This window comes from Xenopus laevis, chromosome 7L (genome assembly GCF_017654675.1).
Source record: "Xenopus laevis strain J_2021 chromosome 7L, Xenopus_laevis_v10.1, whole genome shotgun sequence".
Taxonomy (NCBI): Eukaryota; Metazoa; Chordata; class Amphibia; order Anura; family Pipidae; genus Xenopus; species Xenopus laevis.
Window position 1 is genome coordinate 44221793 of NC_054383.1, and position 20215 is coordinate 44242007.

The following is a 20215-nucleotide window of genomic DNA, read 5'->3' on the forward strand; positions in this document are numbered from 1 at the left end:
CAACTACAGATCCGCTCATCTGTTAATATTACCAAAGTGCACATCTTACCGTGTATGCCCAGCATGATATATATATACCAGATAAATTAGGACAAGTTATTACAGACTCACCTGTTCTGTTGTTTATGGTAAACAGATCCATCTGAGCTCCAAGTAGTCTATATGATACCACTGCATTTGATCCAATATCATTATCTATTGCTAGCACAGGCCCATTCAAGACTGTCACAGGAGTTCCTAAATTAAATGCAAGTGTCAGAAAATGTTAATGCATTGCCTATTAATTATTTGCTCTGTTCAGTTTTATTGGCACCCCCTCCTTTTAAACCAGCAAATGCCAGTGATTTTGCTATGACAGACAATAATAATGAATGAGAGATACAAGATGAAGCCTTGTGACATATGTTATAGTGATGGCTGAGGCTGTTGCAGCCCTGGCAGACTGAATCAAGTAGACACTCGTAGCCATAAATCCTGCTGGGAAAATAAACAAAATTGTCAATCCTATTTCATGATGTAGTAATTACATTAGATGAAATCATTAATGCCAATGTATTTCATCAGCATCCTTGAATGATGAGTGCTGTGTGTGTATAATTAATGTTGTGTGTGTATAATTAATGTTGTCATCATATGACAGTATTAACAACCTCTTCACAAGAATGTTTTTCTGACTGTATTATTATTATTTGGACTGGGTCAAAGCCTATACAGAGGCCTTTTAGATTGAGAATGCTAACTGCTAGTGAAAAACAAACCTTAATAGCATCATTAAATAACCAATAATATACCAATAATATAATATATTCATAATCAAGGACCAAGTATATATATATATATATATATATATATATATATATATATATATATATATATATATATATATATATATATATATATATATATATATATATATATATGTCTGTTCATCCTGGGTGTAGCATATAACACTGCTTCACAAACAAATGATATAAATATATATGACACAAGGGCCATGAATATCATGTAAATTATACTTTTACAAGAATATCCTATAAATTAGTGATGTCATCAATTATAATCAGTGCTCAGTGATGTAATTTCACATGACTTACTGAAACACCACCTGAAACAGTTGGAACACTCAATTACTCAGGTCCAGTTCATAAATGGGAGCTCACTTTCCATAGGAATGTTGTGCTTTGGAAAGGTGTTTCATTGTAACAAAACAGTTAGTATGACCTCTCTGTGTAGGCCTCAACTCAAAGCAGGAAGGCTACTGGTCTACCTATCTTTCTAAGGAGTCTTGTCTTTTTAACCAAAAATCCTTACAGTTATGTAAAATAATAAAGAGGTTAGAATATGTTTACAGTCTAACATAATAGACATTCATTTACCTGAAACATCATAATACTAAATGTTGAATTATCCTAAAGAATTTGTTAGGAAATGTTCTTTTCCAAGGTGATTATATTATCAAGGTAATGTCAATTGTATACTGAGAACAGATGTTTCATACATTTATAAGAAACTGCTCTGCATGAGGGTGCAGACGTATTCAGACGTAGTGCAGACATAGTCCACACAACCCTCCTCTAATATAAATCTCTCCACTGCTATTCAGACTGTGTTAGTTACAGAAGACTTGCAGTACTAAGTACATCTTTTGAAAGATAAAGATATAAATAAAAACCAAACTCAATTATATATTTTTTTATCAATGCATTGTGCATATTTTCCAGTTAGTTCCTGGTTAGATGAAATATAAGATTAATAAAATCCACAAGTGGTTATTTGTCCTTCTGAATATGAATTTCATTCCAATAATTTTTTTTACAAATGACTCTTGGGAACTACTTTATGCTTTTTTTAAATCTGTTTCCAGTGCCTCACTTGGTGGGCTTTATTTTTAGATCATATCCTTTATACCATAGGCAATTACAGATATTTTTATTTAAGTTTGATTCACTGCCGGTGCTTTGTAACCTGTTTCTGAAGTGTATACTACCTTCTGGAGAGTTCTCTGTCAGTTCTGCAAGGTATGTGCCCTGGGTAAAGATAGGTCGGTTGTCATTCTCATCTGATATTGTCACAATGAGGACATCAAAATCCTGGAGAAGTAAAAAAGAATATTGCCTGATTTTGATACAGATTATGTATAGTGTCAGCACACAAGAAATGCAATACAAGAAAAATGTTTAGAATTTTATTGATTCGTTTTATTGTAATTGGTGTTGACTAACCAAGCATGAATCCACTTGAATGGTAATCATGCTAAAAGTGTTCCAGACAAGAAAACTCTAATTCAGAATACCCCAGAATCTAAAATTATGACATGTGAAGGCGTCATACTGATATCCGTAAAAAATAAATATGTACTTGGTAGAAGGCTTTCATATTTCAGTATTTGTATAAAGGTATTGGATCTATTATCTAGGCTGTTCTAAATATGGGAATCCAATTGGCCATAGGGTGCTATTTAAATAATTTTACATTTTTTACTGATTTGCTTTTTGTTGGTATTTATAAAATAGTATTTGTACAGTAGGCATGAGAGTCCAATCTAAAAGTGCTCAGTCTCCAAGGTCTAACTGTGATTGCTCTGTGTGCGTCAACCTGGACACTTGCTAACATCAAGAGCGGCGACAGGGGTGTTTTGTCCTCCTGTTTACCAGTGGTAGACACATTTCCCATGTGCCATAAACCTTAGGGCCCACACACACAAATCCTTACATTTGTATCTACAATTTAGCAAGTGACTTTATGCACCATCAACATTGATACAATTGAATTTATCATAACCCAACCTCACTAGCCTTAAATAGCCTCACTAGCCTTAAATAGCAATTTACCCTCCTAGAATTCCGAGCATTTTCTGGATTGTCCTTCACAGTTATGGTTAGCTTATACTCTGAAATTTTTTCTCTGTCCAGTTGGCGATTCACATAGACAATTCCAGCCTGCAAATAAAATGTTCAATAGTTAATCCACGCTTGTGCAAATGCTGAAAAAATTATATACGATATTATAAAATATATATCTGTTATAAAAAAAACCTTCTTCAAATTAGTAATTTATATAAAGTAAACAGTAATTATTTATTAAACTTTAAGCATTTTTTCCTCTGAAGCCCTGCACTTTGCAATTCAAAAAACTATCTGGTTGCTAACTGGTAGTTATCCCTGGTAACAAAATAGTGTTTTGTATTGCAGTCTGTAGACAGGCTAAAGAAGCTTTTGTTAATTAACCCTAATACAATTCCCTAAAAATTCTACATTTTAATAAGGCTCAAAACTTGAATTACTTTACTTGTCTATGATAATGTGTTTTGATATCAATTAATTATCAGAAGCAGTCTCACATTTTCATTGATGGTAAATGCATTCTCTAAGTTCCCAGCAGTTATATTGAAGGTCAAGCGGGCATTATGTCCAGTATCTGCATCAGTAGCGAAAATTTGGGTGATAGAAGTTGACATAGCCGTGTTCTCGCTGATTGTTATATTTTTAGGAAGATTGAGGAGAATGGGGTCATTATCATTAATATCTAACACTCTGATTTCGACTACAACCTGGATAAAAAAAAATAGAAATATTCATTACTTTTGATGTTTGCATTCCAGAATTAAAATCAGTTTTAATGGCACAAACGATGATATGATATTTAATGTATATTTGTTGACAGTATTAACTCTAATAACAACTTGAACTTTTGTATTCTTAAATTCCTGAATATAATAGTAGGGGGTTATTTATCAAAGGTTAAATTTTAGAGCCATGTGAGCTTTTTTAGTCCTCGAATGAACTCAAAACTCAAATGGTTTCTAATTTAAGAAAAAACTTGAATGTAAAAAAGTTGAATTAGTGTATTTGAGTTGAACAACCCCAAAAACTCGAACTGATCGAGTTTTCAGCTGGAAAAAACTTGAATCGCTCAAATTGATCAAGTTTTCGAGTGAAACTAATTTTTGTTTGAAATCACAACTCGACCCTTAATAAATCTGCCCCATAATTATAACACCTATTTACATTTTAATTAAACACAATATACTAATATAACTAATCTGAAGAAGAATTATAATTATATAAAAGAGAAAAGACACGATAAATAACAGTGCATATTTATTATGAACAATTTTATCTCCCACCCTATACAACAATGGCGCACATCAAAGGTAAAATCTGACATGTGATTACTTACAGTTGAGCTGAAGGGAGGGTTGCCCATATCTTTTGCCATGATAGTAATGTTATAGAAGGCTATGTTTTCTCGGTCAAGTTCATAATCTTTGCGAACTCTCAAATCCCCCTCCACAGGTGATATCACAAATTCTCCTTCAGAGAAAAACCAAAAAATTGACACCACACAATGCACATTTGGGATATTTGGAAGAAATTAATGGAAAATAGATAATAACATAGCTTATAAATGTAGACCATCTGTTTCTAAAACCTTGTTGAATACAAATGCCACACCAAACATCTGAATGGGCAGGTATCATTTACTAAGTACAGGGTAGGGTGCAATAGGGCAGGCAGTTAGGACAAGGCACAGTTGCGGCCTGCATCTCGTGAAGTATGAGAAGAGGGAGGTAGAGGGGGCATCTACATGCCACCCTGGACCCTTCCTCTTAGATAGAGTACTACCTAACATAGACAGTGCTCTATTCAAGGGGCTAGCAACAGGTCTTGGAGGCCATTCTGCATTAGCTGAATCCAGTGTGGCTCATTGTGGCTTTTTTTACACTTTGCACATTGCATTTTTTTAAAAACAACTCTAGTGTTACCAGAAGGAAATTGCAGTAAGTTGCAGAACACACACATTGGAAAAAATAGTAGGCCAGTGGTATTCAGGTGCAGATATTCTGCCCTATGGAAGTTGGTAAGGACAGGGCTAGCATGGGTCCTCTGCCACTGTTAGGGATGTCGCGGACTGTTCTGCGGCGAACTTGTTCGCGCGAACATCGGCTGTTCGCGTCCGCCGCAAGTTCGCGAACGTCGCGCGACGTTCGCCAATAGGCGTTCGCGTCAAAATCATTCGACCATTCGACCATTCGGTCGCTAAAATCGAACGATTTTCGTTCGATTCGAACGAAAATCGTTCGATCGAACGATTAAAATCCTTCGATCGTTCGAATCGAACGATTTTCGGATGTTCGAAGTTCGCGAACTGTTCGCGAACTGTTCGCATTTTTTGCCGGTGTTCGCGAACGGCGTTCGCGAACACATTATCGGCGGTTCGCTACATCCCTAGCCACTGTGCACCTTGTGCTGGATTTTTCAGAAGTGCTTAATGGATTAGTACCCCTTGCACACCTTTTTTGCTCTTGCACTTCTGTCCAAGGGATCTGCAAATGACCCCTAAAGTGGTTTATGTGCATTTAAATATAATACTGTTGACTGGTACAAAATGTGTGTTCACTTCAGAAAGTCTACTATAGACTACTCTAGTTACAAGCTCTCATTGGGCAGCTGGATGAAGAACTGTACCTGCTAAAAGTAAGTTTCCAAAACATATTGTGGCCATATGAAGGAAGCTACAGCTATTTTCTTACTGGCATACACGTCATATAGCAAACTTGAAGGGAAACTTCCTTGCACAAACATTATTTGTAACAGTGGTTCCCTATTTCTGGATTTCTTAACAGAATTTTGAAACCCTTTTCATCTCTCTTAACAAACACTGGTGAAAATATATATGCTGTTTCTATAGCTCCCTTAGGTTGTGGAAATTAAGGAAATGATATAGGTTTCCACTGTTGATTTAGAATAGAAAATAGTCAACCAAACTATAAGGATACAACACCCCAGAACACCTCTATCATTCTTTTACTAAAGGAGAAGCTGTGTATGCCCAGGAAAGCAAATATAATATCACTTTTGTTGGATAATCTCCAATTATCATACATTGTCATAAAGGCTTTTCATTCACTTTGGCTATAATATAACTAAAATTCTATTTTTTGTGAATTAAGAACAGACATAGATATACTATATTGTTTATATCAGTACCTGTCCTAGAGATGCTTATCTGTGGTATCACTATGTTTCTTTTTTTTGGAATAATTTCTCACAATCACAAGTCAATAACAAGGGAAATAAGGCACATGGAGTTCAAATTGCAACCTATACTGAACTAAAATGCCCTTCATTTACCACCAGTTAATGCCTGGCTATACTTTGACATGTCCTGGATATCCCTGTCTTTTAATGGTTTTTTTTTAATTACAGACATACTTACCTAAAAGATCCCCACCAACAATACTGTACTCCACTTGCCCATTAAGACCAGAGTCTTTATCAACAGCCTTAAAATTTGATACTCTGGGTCCAGGTTGCCCCTCTATGATCTCAAATGGGCCCTCATACAGCTTCGGAAATGTAGGCCAATTGTCATTAATGTCATTTACATTCACTAGGACCTGCAATGATATAATTTTTATTTATTCTAGCAAATGGTAAATATTACTACAATAGCTATGAGTACCATACTAGTTGGCCTTTCTAAGAGAAGCATTTACATAGCAACCTGAGATCCTTCAGATACGCTAGGTTTTTAACCCTACATCTGATACACTATACTATTGTTTATTAATGTTGTGTACAGTAAAAAAGTAATCAAAATCAAATGCTGCACTAAGCATATATCAACTCTATTGCTTCAATGAACATATTGTGTACCAGTTCATAACTATTTCTGATCCACAAGTAAAGCCAACAGATTGATTTCATATTACTGACAATTATAGTGAATGCACAAACTATGACCATTTGTCAGAATATATACCTTCAATGTAACTGTGATTTGTCACTACATATATAATGCATATTTGTGGAATATTGTGGCATAAACCAATGAAAAAATAGAAGATATATATATATATATATATATATATATATATATATATATATATATATATATATATATATATATATATAAAATTTATAAAGTTTCTCAGCAACAGACACACTCCAGGACTTCATAATGTATAATAATTCTTTCTTTAATTTCACCGCATTATGAAGCAATGGAGTGCATCTGTTGCTGAGAAACTTTACCTATGATGTATGACACATCTATATATCAGAGACATATATATCATCATCATACACTGCCATGAAAATGTTGGACAGTGCTGTTTAGACAATGCCATATACAATATAGAAATTTATTGCAAATTCCTCAGAACAAAATTCATATACAAATACAGCGAGGCAGGTACCTACAGTTGCAGTTGATGTAAGGCGGCGCTGTATGATAGGGCACCGGTCTGTTGCAGTCACAATGAGGGTATATCGCCCAAGACAGACCTCATAATCAAGCTCTTTCACTGCTCGTATTAGTCCCTATGGTAATAATATTAAAGTTTCATACACAAAGCCACAATTAACCTATTGAATACATCCCTAGAAACACTTGAGAAAGTGCACCAGTAGCCCGAAACATGTTGGGGCTGATTCACTAAGCTCGAGTGAAGGATTCGAATGAAAAATACTTCGAATTTCGAAGTATTTTTTGGGTACTTCGACCATCGAATTGGTTAAATTCGTTCGAAGTCGAACGAAATCGAACGAATCGAACGAAAAATCGTTCGACTATTCGACCATTCGATAGTCGAAGTACTTGCCCTTTAAAAAAAACTTCGACCCCCTACTTCGGCAGCTAAAAGCTACCGAAGTCAATGTTAGCCTATGGGGAAGGTCCCCATAGGCTTGCCTGTGATTTTTTGATCGAAGGATTTTCCTTCGATCGTTGGATTAAAATCCTTCGAATCAAACGATTCGAAGGATTTTATCGTTCGATCGAACTGAAAATCCTTCGATCGATCGATCGCAGGATCAGCGCTAAATCCTTCGACTTCGATATTCGAAGTCGAAGGATTTCAATCCGAGGGTCGAATTTCGAAGTATTTTTAACTTCGAAATTCGACCCTTAGTGAATCGGCCTCCCCGTGTTAAGCAGTGTGAATAATAAATAATTATCAGCAGTTAAGCTGCGGGTGAGTGCTCTCCTTTCGTAATTTTGGGTGTTTGGCACATCTGTGTGAAAGGATTGATGCATTGCATCTTCACAGTTGTATGCTTAGTGTTGTCGGGCTTGCATTTCTATATGACTCATTGCAATTTGTTTATTATAAAAATAATGATCCACTCTATTATTAATATAAGGATATTGCAAGTAACCTCAAAGTTCCATGACCTGTAAATAGATATTAGTATTCAAATGAAAAATGAAGAACTTACCGGTATATGTAGGAACTTTTGTATAAGTGCAGGACAATGTTCACCAAGTTACTTTTACTCAAAACTCAGAACCAAAGCTTCCAGTAACCTCTAAAGGAGTAATTTAATTAATGCAGTCCTCCAAATGTTGTGTTGGTTAATCTATAGCTTGAGGTACTCAGGATTTTACAGCATGAAACTCTGAACATAATATGTGAGAGCTCAATCCAGAACAGAGCATGTCTTTAAAATGGTAGCTTGAAAACAAGCAATACATTCCTGCTGCTCTATGAGTTCTTCTTACATTTATCTAAAGCAGTTTATCTAAAGTCATTATGCACTTGCACTGAATGCCCAGGACTAATTAAATGATTGGCCCACTAATAGCTGCTATTCACATCTTATTTATCCTGTATTTAAAAATATGTTATAAATAACTAGTAAACAAAGCTTTATAAACATAGAGCTGTTCCTGGTTAATATGGATTAGTAAAAAAACAATAATGTAGCACTTCCCAGTGCCAAATACAGATACAGGTATGGAATTTATTATCCACAATTTGTGAGACCAGGGATTTTTCTGATAAGGTTTCCTCCAATTATTTGGAACACTATACCTTAAGGTTACTAAAAACATGTATACACAAAAAAGTAGGACTGTATAACAAAGATTAAAGGGGGCATTACCATTTAAATGGTAATGCCTTGTTATGGAATTATTGAGTTATGGAATACAAGGTTTCTGGATAATAAATCCTGCTCAGATTACTATAAAACTCTACTTTATAGTGTAATGAAGATTATTAGATTATAATTACCAGGAGCGAAAGGCAGATGCACCCCTCCCATTCATCACCACACATTTACAGGTTATAATAACCTCTGCTCAGATTTCCATTCTGTCTAGTAATAGTGCATGCGTATGCATATATATGTATATTAAATATATTATAAAAGATAAAGGTTGATCCTGTCAAAGAATATATATATGAAACTCAATAATTTTATTAGTGAGTGTACCCAAAAGGTGGAATGTGTCTCTTGGGCAGAGAAAATTAATTTCCAAAACATTGTTTCTGGTATCCCAGGGCATATAAAAAAGCTACATTACTAAAACAAATTCAATATTACCAATGTTGAAAATGTATCCAGTCGTTGTAATTGAGAAAAAAAAATCATTTTTTTATAATTATAAAGCATTAATAAAACAATTATTTTTGCACTATACCTCACTGTAATCAGGAGTTTAAACAGACATACTCAGCTCTGCATAAACAAGCCTCTTTCTTTCTTTCTTTCTCTATCCAGCTGCAGTCTCAGGTTTACAAATAAAGTGATGTTAATTACACAGAGGTTTAACTGGGAAGGGTAAATTGCCTTCCCCTTCTCTAAGATTAGCTCCAAAGAACCAAAAAGTTGAAAAATTCAAGTACTTTCTATTCTCTTTTTTATCTAGTGTGTGTATCTTCCCCCCACTAATACCCACTTGGTATGTATGCATAAACATATTTTTTAACTCTTACCGTTGAATTATTTATACTGAATGTTGCCTGTAGATTGCCTGCAAAAATGGAGTAGGACACAGTTCCATTGGGTCCCTCATCTTGATCTATGGCTGTGGTTGTGATAATGACAGAATTAAGGCTTAGAGGTCCCTCATCCCTTGTGACTTCGTACGGTGGTGATTGAAACACTGGAGCATTGTCATTTTCATCCAAAATGGTCACATACACTGTGGTTGTTGCCTATATAGAGAATATTACACATTGGTAGACAAATCAACAATAAAGATTAAAGGCTTGTTTTTGGCTTTTGCTTATATGAAGGGGGTGAATAATCAGTCCCTGAGAGTTAGCAGTGCAAGTCAAGCATTGTATATAATTATAGGTTGGAAATGACCTATATGAATACTTGAATGTCAATTAAGTTAGACTGGGTATAGAGTTTATCCTGGGTCCAAGTATGAAAACTTTAATTGAGCAGAAAGCAGCTATACAAGGTTGTCCATAACCAAATACTGGGTGCTTCAGAGAAGATAAGTACAGTAATTATTGTATGCAAATGTGAATAGTTGGTCCCCGGGCTGTTGGTCTCCACTCCACAAAATGGTTGGTCCCCATGCTGTTGGTATCCACTAACTCAGTTAATAAAGTTAAAATTCCTTCTACAAAAAAGAATAGTAAAATAAAGGGCACAATAATTCTTAACCAATAGCTGGATCGTTTGTGTTTAAAATTCAGGGTCACAAAGGACAATTCTCAGAATTTTGATGCCCACGTATTATCTTATTCATAAGAAGTGAATTAAAATTAAAATAATCTAAAAAGGAAATCTTGCCATAAATGCTATTTATTTAATTATTTAAAAAGGTGTGATGTGCAACAAACACTCTTTAATTTACTAAATGAAATGTCAGCCAAAAAACAAGTTTTTTCAGTGTAATTTACCCCCTACCATCCAGCTGGAAGACTGAGGGGGGTCTTTGTAACTGCTGGTATTCAAGCTAGTTTATTAGTACCTATAATTAACACCATGCACAACTGAAGTGGAAATGGCCTGAAGATGGCCTCAGAGGAAAAACAATGGCAATTCAGTTTTCACTTATAGGAATTCATCAGTAAGCAATGCATGCAGTAAACATTTGCCATGCAGCAGCATAATAAACCGAATGTAAATCCCACCTAAATTTTGAGAACAATGCTTTTTTCATACTATTGTTTAACTGTCAGTGGCATATGCTGGTCAGGGGTCCTCTGGGTCTTCTTACAACAGGGCCCCCACAACGGCAACTTCCTCTATCATTAGACCCTGCATAAAAGTTAACTATAATTTACTATAGGAATTACACACTTCCAACTACCTCTACAAGAATAAATAACATCTAGAAAAATTAATATTGTAACAGACCTGTGCCACCAGATTTTCCTAATTAATTCCTTATGTTTTGCAATGGCAAAGGGGCAAGAATAAAAATGAGCTTCCAGAACGATGAACTGTGAGACAAGGTTCATAAGGCCCCCACTCACCACTCCAGGCAGTAATTTAAAAGTCACTGCTGTACAGATCAAATGAAAACTACATGATAGAAATAAAAATTAACTTTTAAGTGCTTTTACATATGGGCATTTCAGATTTCTTCTGCGGTGTATCTAACATGCGTTAGTGGTGGAACACATGAAAAGCCCACTGCAAGGGAATGAGGGCAGGATTGTAGTGTATTTAGGAGTGATCCTAGAGAGCTCCCAAAAAAAAGATATGAGAAGGAAAGTAAATTTCAGCAAGCTCTGAATTATGGAATGGTTATCTGCCATAGACAACATTATAAAGAAGCATTGCTTATATTTATTTATTTGTATATATTTATTTATAATAGAGTCTGCAGAACACGGCCTTTCCACAATTCAGAGCTTTTTGAATTGCTTGGTAAAATTTACTTTCCTCATCATACTTTTTGTTTGGGAGCTCTCTAGGATTACTCCTCAATACATTATAATTATTGCCACCCTGAGGCATTACAGAAATAGCCCATTTGGATACAGCCCCCATCCTGACATAAAGGCTCATGCATACAGTTCCTTAGCCTTGGGATATGCTTCTCACCAACAGTTTTCTTTTCTAAAAGTCTAGATCAGGGCTGTTCAACTGGAAATCTGAAGGGCTGGGTGTACACCTCCAGGGTATTTGAACAGCTGCCTGCCCATGTCTCTCAGATGTGGTGCAGAGATTTTGGTAGAGTAAAGTAGAGAACAATATAATGGAACACTATTTATAAATTTGGAAAAAAGCAAGACCAGATGTGCCCTGGTCAGTCAACAAAATATGAAGCATATTTATATTGCTTTATAAGGCAAAGCAAAGACATATTCCTTCAGTTCAAACATTAAAATGAGTATATGAGCTCATTCCAATTTGCAAATGCATTTTTATTGTGCATGCTTTCATGTGTTTCTTTTATCATTTTTAATTCATTCCAGTGTGTAGTGTTGATATCTACGTCAGAAGTTAGTTACAGTGTTGAAACTAAAACTAAAAGCATTACATAAAAATAAATAGGTATGGTAACCCTTACCCAGAAACTAATTATCCAGAAAACTTCATAATTCTGCACGGACATCTCCCATAGACTCCATTTTAATAAAATAATTACAATTTTTACAAAGTATTTCCTTTTTCTCTGTCTTTAGTAAAATAACACAACGATCCTTTATCCCGAATACACCAGGTCACAAGCATTCCGTATAATAGAGCCCATACCTGTACTGCTTCTATTTGACCCATTATTTTACAACTGACCAACTGCACAGAGACATTTCAGAGTTCTTATGAGAGGAAAGCTTTCAGTTACAGCCAGGCTTTATTTATTAATAGCAAAAATGTGAATGTACATGGGTGCACTAGTATGGAGGTCTATTGCAATAAAGCAAGATAAATAAATGCATCTCTTTTTAACCACTACCTTGGTTTTTGCCACACGTTTTCATATGAAGTTACACAGTCATTTTTATTCTACATTTTAGACATTGTAAGTATTCTTCATTAAATCCCATTTACGAGATTAGAACCGACGTTTCTGGAGAAAAACATTCATACAAAAAGTTTTCAAGGAATTAATAATGTAATTAGCCATCCAGATTTGATGCTTATAAGGAAATGTTTCAACATATTCAGGACTTTCTTGGCTTATTTTAAAGTAGAACAGACACCCGTTGCTAAATACTGATAACATATATCAATATATATATAACATATATATATATATAACAGATAAGAAAAGCATGAAGAAACCAGTTGCTTATTTTGTCAGGGGTCCTCCAGGAGGGGGCACTGGACTCTATGTTTACATCAGTGCTGTGCAGTTTCATACTTCTTGGCTTTGTGAAAGCACTACAAGAAATCGCTTCAGTGCCTGCTGACAGAACTGTGCATCTCTCGTCTGTGATATGGTGCAACAGGCATGAACATAGCGCACTCGGCTGGCAGCTCAGGCAATGATGGAGTTCTACAGGACTGCTCACTATCCCACCTGCAGATTATGGAGGGGCTGGCCCCTGCTCTGCCTGTATCTGGCATGTTACCAAGGTAGGACAAACACACTTCTGTTCCTGCTCCTGTCACTAGTCCAGAAAAGCAAACGTGTCTGGGCTCTCTGCTACCAGGTCACTTCACATCTTTTCCCACTCCATTATCTTTAAATAAGTCAATACAGCTGGGAGGGGGCTGCCTAAGTGAATACAAAGTTACTCATCTAGAAAGTCAGTGAGAAGAGAGAAGATCACTTGCCTTTTGTTTCTATGGGCTCCTGTATATTTAGGGGGGGGTACCATCATGCCTTAATCCCTAACTTGTTTAATACAGATATCCATGCCAATATTTCATGGCAGGAATAATCAATCCACAGTCCAGGGCTGGGCTTGAACCAGGGATGTTATTTGTTATGCTTATTAAATAAAGGGAGTTGTACGGCTTTAATGAGCTGGCTGGTTATAGGGAAAGTGTTCATTACATTTACTTCTGAGGTTTCAATGAGTGATTCTAAGTGAGCTTTCTCTTTGCTGTGATCTAAATTAAATCAATAATTGTAATTAATTAGCTCCTACGTCTTTCTACTTGCTGTATGAAATTTGAAGGCAAACTAAGGTGCATCCAGGATGTCAGTATTCTCAGTGGCATGACTACAACATACAGAGAATACTGGCTTACTGCTTTGGTGCTCCGTTTGTCCTCCAATTAATGCCCAATATTGCTTCTGGTCGGTGGAACAAATAAGCTGTTGAGTATTGTGCAGAATGCTTGGGACATGGGATATTTTGGATAAAGCGACTTTCAGTAAATTGGATCACCATTCCTTATATTTACTGGAAATTTAAAGGGGCTGTTCACCTTAAAACTAATTTTAATATGATGTCGAGGATGATACTCTACTTTATTTTCTTAGTATTTGTGTTTTTTGAATTATTTACTTTCATGTTCACCTATCCAGTTTGGAATTCCAGCATCTGGTTGCTAGGGTATAAATTACCCTAGCAACCAGGCAGTGGTTTGAATGAGAGACTGAAACATGGATTAGAGAGACCCTGAATAAAGAAGCAATTAAAAGTAACTAGTATTTTGCCTGCCTGGGTCAGTGATCCCCATTTGAAAGAGTCAGAAGAAGAAAGGAAAAACTATACAAAATAAAAAATGAAGACCAATTGAAGAGTTTTTAAGCATTGACCCTTCCATAAAATACTAAAAGTTAACTTAAAGGTGAACTACCCCTTTAAATAAGCCCAATAGGATTGTTTTGCCACCAGTGTGGATTCATACAGCTTTTTTAGGATCGCTGTTTTATTATTACAGAGGTAAAGGAAAATCATTTTTAAAAATGGTGTGCTTTAAATGAAGTTTATGGAAGACGGGCTTTCAGAAATGTAGGGCTTTACGGGTTTTTGGATAAGAAATCCCATACTATCTTTTTTATGTAATATACCACCCAGTTGTATGCAGGGCTTTATATATTAAAGGAGACATACTGTATAGGATAAATTAAACCCCCTCTAGTTTTGTAGGCAACATTGTCTACTATATGGTGCTGGTTTTACTTTTGGCTGTAAATTAATATTGTCTTCCAAATTAGAGCCTTTATTTGAGATCTGTTCTCTGGTCTCTGTTTCAAGTGAGTTGTGGGCATGTTCTAAGGGTCCCTACCAGAAGTACAGTAGGGGCAGGGTAGCCAATCACAGCCCTGCAGTCACACAAGCAAAGACAGGCTTCAGTTCCCTATCAGGTCAGTTTATCTGCTGATTGGTTCCTATCCTACAGTGCAGTGTGCTGAGTGCCGCTGGCTTCCCTGCACAGCCAGACAATTCAGCGGCAGGAAGTGAAAAAAATCAGCGAGACTAGTAGGGTTTTTGCAGAAATTTTCAATAATGTAACCTGAAACACAACTTTTTAAAGAACATTCCTTCTATATATAAGAGAGTTTAATGCACTGGCACATTCTTGTTTTTTACATTATATGTCTCCTTTAATACAAAATAGGTCCCTGCTTAGTAGAATTTCTAAGAGGACTTTAGGAACTGGTGCATAGGATTAAACTGCTTGCCCAAGGCCACAAGTGTTTGACATATGATTTGATACAAGGCCCATTTGTTTCAGGAGTTGGTTCTGTTAAAATGATTATTCCTTAAAGGTTTTGATTCTTGGAGCCATACTTTTTGAGGGACACATATAACACATAAGTATACCTATGGACAGGCTAAGTGGGGCTTATTTGGTTTTAAATGACTGGTAAAGCATCCCTAGTTTTGTATAATAAACTATGACCAGAGTGATGTTTTGACAGGGAAGTCAGCGAGCGGAAGGAAACCAGCCTTGTGAAAGCAGAAAACTAACCTTGTGGCATCAGCAATGTCTTCATTAATTTTTTTGGAGCTTTTAAAGGTGGCCATATATATAGACAGATTTAAGCTGCCGATTCGGATCCTTTAGGCTTATTTGGCAGCTTATCTGCCAGTGTATGTAGCTCTTCGATGGGCCTCCCAGGCAGATATCTGGCCAAAAACCATCCAGATCTCAATCGGGCAGGTTTGATTTTCCTGCCAAATAAAGGACCACATTGGCTAGTTGATGCGGTCATCTCCTGTCGGCTGGTACTCCCGTCATTGTAATCTGATTTCTTGGCCATAGGGTGAAACGATCAGATAAGCCCGATATCACCCAACTTTTGGTTGGCATATTGGGAGGAAAGATCTTTATCATTTGGCGACATTGCCAAACAAATGGATCTTATAGTGTATGGCCACCTTAAGACATTGGCGGGGTGATTTATGAATGTACTACTAAGTGCGGGACTTTAATCAATCCAACATGCATTCAAACACACTTTTGAGCTTCCATTTGGTTGCCATCTCCAGGGTAGCAGCAATAGTCATACCATACTTGCATTTAGTTAACTGAATGCAAACACCTTTTGACCGTATGCTACAGAAGTGTGTCCTATTTAAAGCACCAGTAGCATCAGAGCAACCTGCAATTATGCTGGAAAATGCTTTATTATGGTTAATAAACAGGATTTACAGTAGTCGAGACAATTTATTTAGATATAACAATAACATATTTTTAAATATGGCATACTGCAGCCTTCTTCTGAAAGGACACATAGGATAAATTAAATTTATCCCCCTAATTTTGTAGGCAATAATATATACTATATGGGGCTGTAAATTAATATTGTCTTCAAAATTAGCACCTTTATTTGAGATCCCCATAGATGTTCTCTGGTCCCTGTTTCAAATGAAGGGTGGGCATGTCCTTATGGTCCCTATCAGGTCCGCTTAGCTGCTGACTGGTTCCTATCCTACAGTACAGTGTGCTGAGTACCACTGGCTCCCCTGCACAGTCTGGGGAAGGAGGCAGCAGGAAGTGGAACAGATGGGCGGGTCTAGTAGGGTTTTTGCAGAAATATTCAATAAATCAACCTGAAACACAACTAAAGGAGAAGGAAAGGTCTTTTTAATTTGAGATGCCAAAAGTCAGGCACCCCCAAGTGATCGCATGTACTTAACTGAAACCTGGGCCGGTGCATCTATTAGGAGAAAACTGCACTGGCCTGGGATTCTTCCAGAAAATACCACGGGTCGATCGTCTTCTGGCTTCTCAAATTTCCCGGAGCAGATGCATGCGCAGTAGAACAAAATAGCCAACTTTTTCATTAAAGTTTGGCTTTTTGCACTACTGCGCATGCACAGCTGCGAGGAAAAAGAAGAAACCAGAACACGATCACTCTTTGGTGCTCGCTGGAAGAATCCCGGGCTGTTGCATGGCCTGTGGTTTCAGGTCATAGTGCTTCCTGCCCCAGGGGAAGGGCTCTTTCTATAAGTTGTTTGCTCATGCAGCAGCTGTTTAGTAAAATAAATATTCAGCCCTTTCATTTGGTTTATTCTGCAGTTGCATTTTCTGTTTCCTCTGAGTGCTACCTGAGCTCTGAGCATGGGGAGATGGCTTTGAACCAGTAATTAAATGTAATTGTCAAGTAAGTAGGCAAATGCCTGGTATTTTTGGTACATGCAGCTGCTAGATTATTTTCTGTGCTTATAATTATAAATTCTTGTTCATCACATGCTGCTAACAAGCCACAGAATACAGTAGTGAGCAAACATCAGCAGTTTTGGAACGTAGTTTCAGAACTTGTAGTTTATGCTGGCAACATACAAATCCAAAAGTACAAAATACAAAAGTGTTTTAGAACAAATCTGAAAACAATGCCTTAATTATAAGGACCAAAACCTTTGGTACTCTTTCTGTGCCATTATTTCACTATTATGCTGGAGAGGAAATGTTAGTTGTTGTATTAATAAGTGACAGACAAGACATTCGCATATGGTGCAGGATAACTCAAAGAGAAAAACAGTGAGTGCTGTGACTTTTTTTTCATCTCAAGTTATTAGATAAACCATTGCATGCACATGCTATTAGCACAGCAGGTAGCACAACACAATTACAGGCTAAACGTGGCTTTGTAATGTGCTTCACATGCATTTCTACTGTATTAGCAGATGGAGATGCTAAATGGGGTACTATCTCTATTATATAAAAAACAACTGTAGCGGATGCTTAATAATTATTATTAACAAATAGCTCCTATTATTTCTTCTTGTAGTTTGAGATTTAAATACTTTATTAGTGTGCTACCTCAACCTTACATATTTCCTACTGAGAACAACTTAACCGTGCTGTAGTGCATTTACAAGCTGTTGACTTATGCTTATGTTAGATGAAGTATGACACAGGAACACTGTGATGGTTGCTGCAGAAAGAATGATTGAACAACCCACAAATAAATCACGTATATATTTAATAAACAATGTAAAGTTTGCCTAGGAGCAGTTACCAGTAGCAACCAATATGATATTTGCTGATTGGCTAAATATATAAACATCTGGAAGAAAAAAATTTGTGTGAAATTTGTAAAAAGGTTCTATTCCCCTTTAACTTTCTCACACATTTCTTTATTGGTTTTTCAGCTAAATATATCCTCTAGGTTGTAAATTATTGTTGGCAGGACCCCATATATTGCAAGCTAATACAAACATTTTGTATGTACATATGAAAATGTGATAATGTAAAACCGAAACATGACAACTAGTTAAAGGAGGCATAATACAAAAGCAGACGGTTTCCTTTCTGAATTGCTTATAATAATGCCTAGTACAAGTCTACCTGACTCACTCATTTTACAACTACATAATTTACTGTGTACTCTTTTGGAGTCATCTATAGAGAGGCTGTTATGGCTAGTGAGGCCCTGCTTATGGCACATATCATGAGCATCATTAGCTCTATTTATGGTATTAGCGCAGTAACTGCTATATCTTTAGGGCAGAATTGCAGTGTTTGCAAAGGTGACACTGGCAAGGGGGGACAGGAGGGGGACATTTTCAAACTGTGTAAGTTATCCCCAAATTCATATGCACAGGGAAATTTACAGTGATGTAATTATGCTGTAGAATAGGGTTAGAATGATCATTCGCATGTCAGTAGATGGGAATGAAATCTATTCAGTTGCAATTAGGAGATAAAAAAAATCATAGAATTAGTTAAAGCTAGCTTTAATAAGCAGAAACAAAGAAGTGAAAGTCACACAAAATAATTAAGTTATAAAGATGCATATAGTGGAGTACCAACAGCAGGCTTTAGGGAAGCAAAATAGTTAGTCAAAGTTCCTTAAAAAGAAGAAGTTTACTCTTATTTACAATAAGAGGTGTTAGTTTACTGCAATAAAGTTCCCTAAAACCCATAAACATAGAATGTTCTGCACAGCTTATCGGTTTAGGTATTGTAATTTAACAGTTGTAGGAATTGCCATATTGCTATATCTGGAGAAATAAATATCCATAGACCTTAGACCTTAACGATGCAAGATCACTCAGTGTGTGTAGAAACGAATTATCTTTTGGTTTGGATAAAGGGTTGGCATGTGCCTGTTATTTCACTGGCCTAGTATGTAAATGTAAGGCCATGGCTGGAACAAAAAATGTATTGACAATAAAATTTCTGGTAAATGTAGGCGCTCCCTTGTTATGCACCCAGTTCACTTAGTCACAAAGCCAAACCATTCTCCTCTTCAGCTTCCCCTGATCTGCCCGACCAAGCCCCTTATTCACCCCAATCCCGACCTCTTTAAATGTGACTGATTACTGGGGTAAATGACCCAATGTTTGCTCAGCAGCTGTTCAGAACCATCCTTATAAAAAAAATAGAGATGCACAACAGATCATATCCATGGCATTGCCACCTTAAATTGGCCATACACAGGTTGATCTGAGCTGCAGAAGGGCTTAGCATATAGACTCGTGTATGAGCCACTCTGATGGACCTACCTGACAGATATTTGGCAGATAATCACCCAGATATCGATCAGGCAAGTCTAAATATCCCGTCAGGGTGAGGACTGCATTGGCTTGTTGTGCGATGGCCTGTATAACGTCATTGTGATTTGGTCACTTGGCCTGAGATCCAAATGATCAGGAACATCCTGATGTAAGGGAAAAGATCCTTTACTGGGGAAAGAGACGCTGATTTGTATGTATGTAATACAAAGCCACCTTTATCCAAAGCTTGTGATAATTCCTTTGCATAATGGACTTCTGTTTATCTCTGCACTAGCCCTATTGAATCATCTCATGTTAAAAAGAGGTTGAAGACCCTACTGTGGGCCGCACCTGGTCTTTTCTTACGGGGCAACTGCCCAATATTTCAGCTCGGTGCCTGACAACAGGCAGTTACTAACTTTAACACCCGCCCTAGACCCCCGGATAGGGACTGTTTCTTAGCAGATGTCTAGGGGATAACCCCCATTATTGTTATAGATTGTTATGGGTAATAGACTCACCCGAGTTTGGGGGGTGAGTAGGGAGGGTTGGGGATGTATATATTTTGGGTTTGTATATCAATCTATTTTGCAGACTATTCACTCTCAATTGCATGGCATAGTAACTAAGCATGTTGCACTTTATATGTTTCTCTTACTGATG

The 20215-nt window shown here is 36.7% G+C and overlaps 2 protein-coding genes across 3 annotated transcripts in view; one reads left to right on the plus strand and one right to left on the minus strand.

Moving 5' to 3' along the window:
- cdh23.L (cadherin-related 23 L homeolog) overlaps nt 1-20215 on the minus strand; it is a 588894-nt gene that overhangs the window by 54864 nt on the left and 513815 nt on the right. For both annotated transcript variants that reach the window (XM_041568893.1, XM_041568892.1), the window contains 8 exons: nt 9725-9946; nt 7206-7325; nt 6220-6400; nt 4180-4313; nt 3341-3550; nt 2832-2939; nt 1988-2090; nt 112-237 (listed from right to left, as the gene is read on the minus strand). In XM_041568893.1, coding sequence (XP_041424827.1) covers nt 112-237; nt 1988-2090; nt 2832-2939; nt 3341-3550; nt 4180-4313; nt 6220-6400; nt 7206-7325; nt 9725-9946 — 1204 coding nt within the window. The remainder of the gene's footprint in view (nt 1-111; nt 238-1987; nt 2091-2831; nt 2940-3340; nt 3551-4179; nt 4314-6219; nt 6401-7205; nt 7326-9724; nt 9947-20215) is intronic.
- vsir.L (V-set immunoregulatory receptor L homeolog) overlaps nt 13097-20215 on the plus strand; it is a 42345-nt gene continuing 35226 nt past the window's right edge. The window contains 1 exon segment of the mRNA NM_001092299.1: nt 13097-13280. Within this exon segment, the coding sequence (NP_001085768.1) occupies nt 13193-13280 (88 nt within the window). The 5' untranslated portion in view covers nt 13097-13192.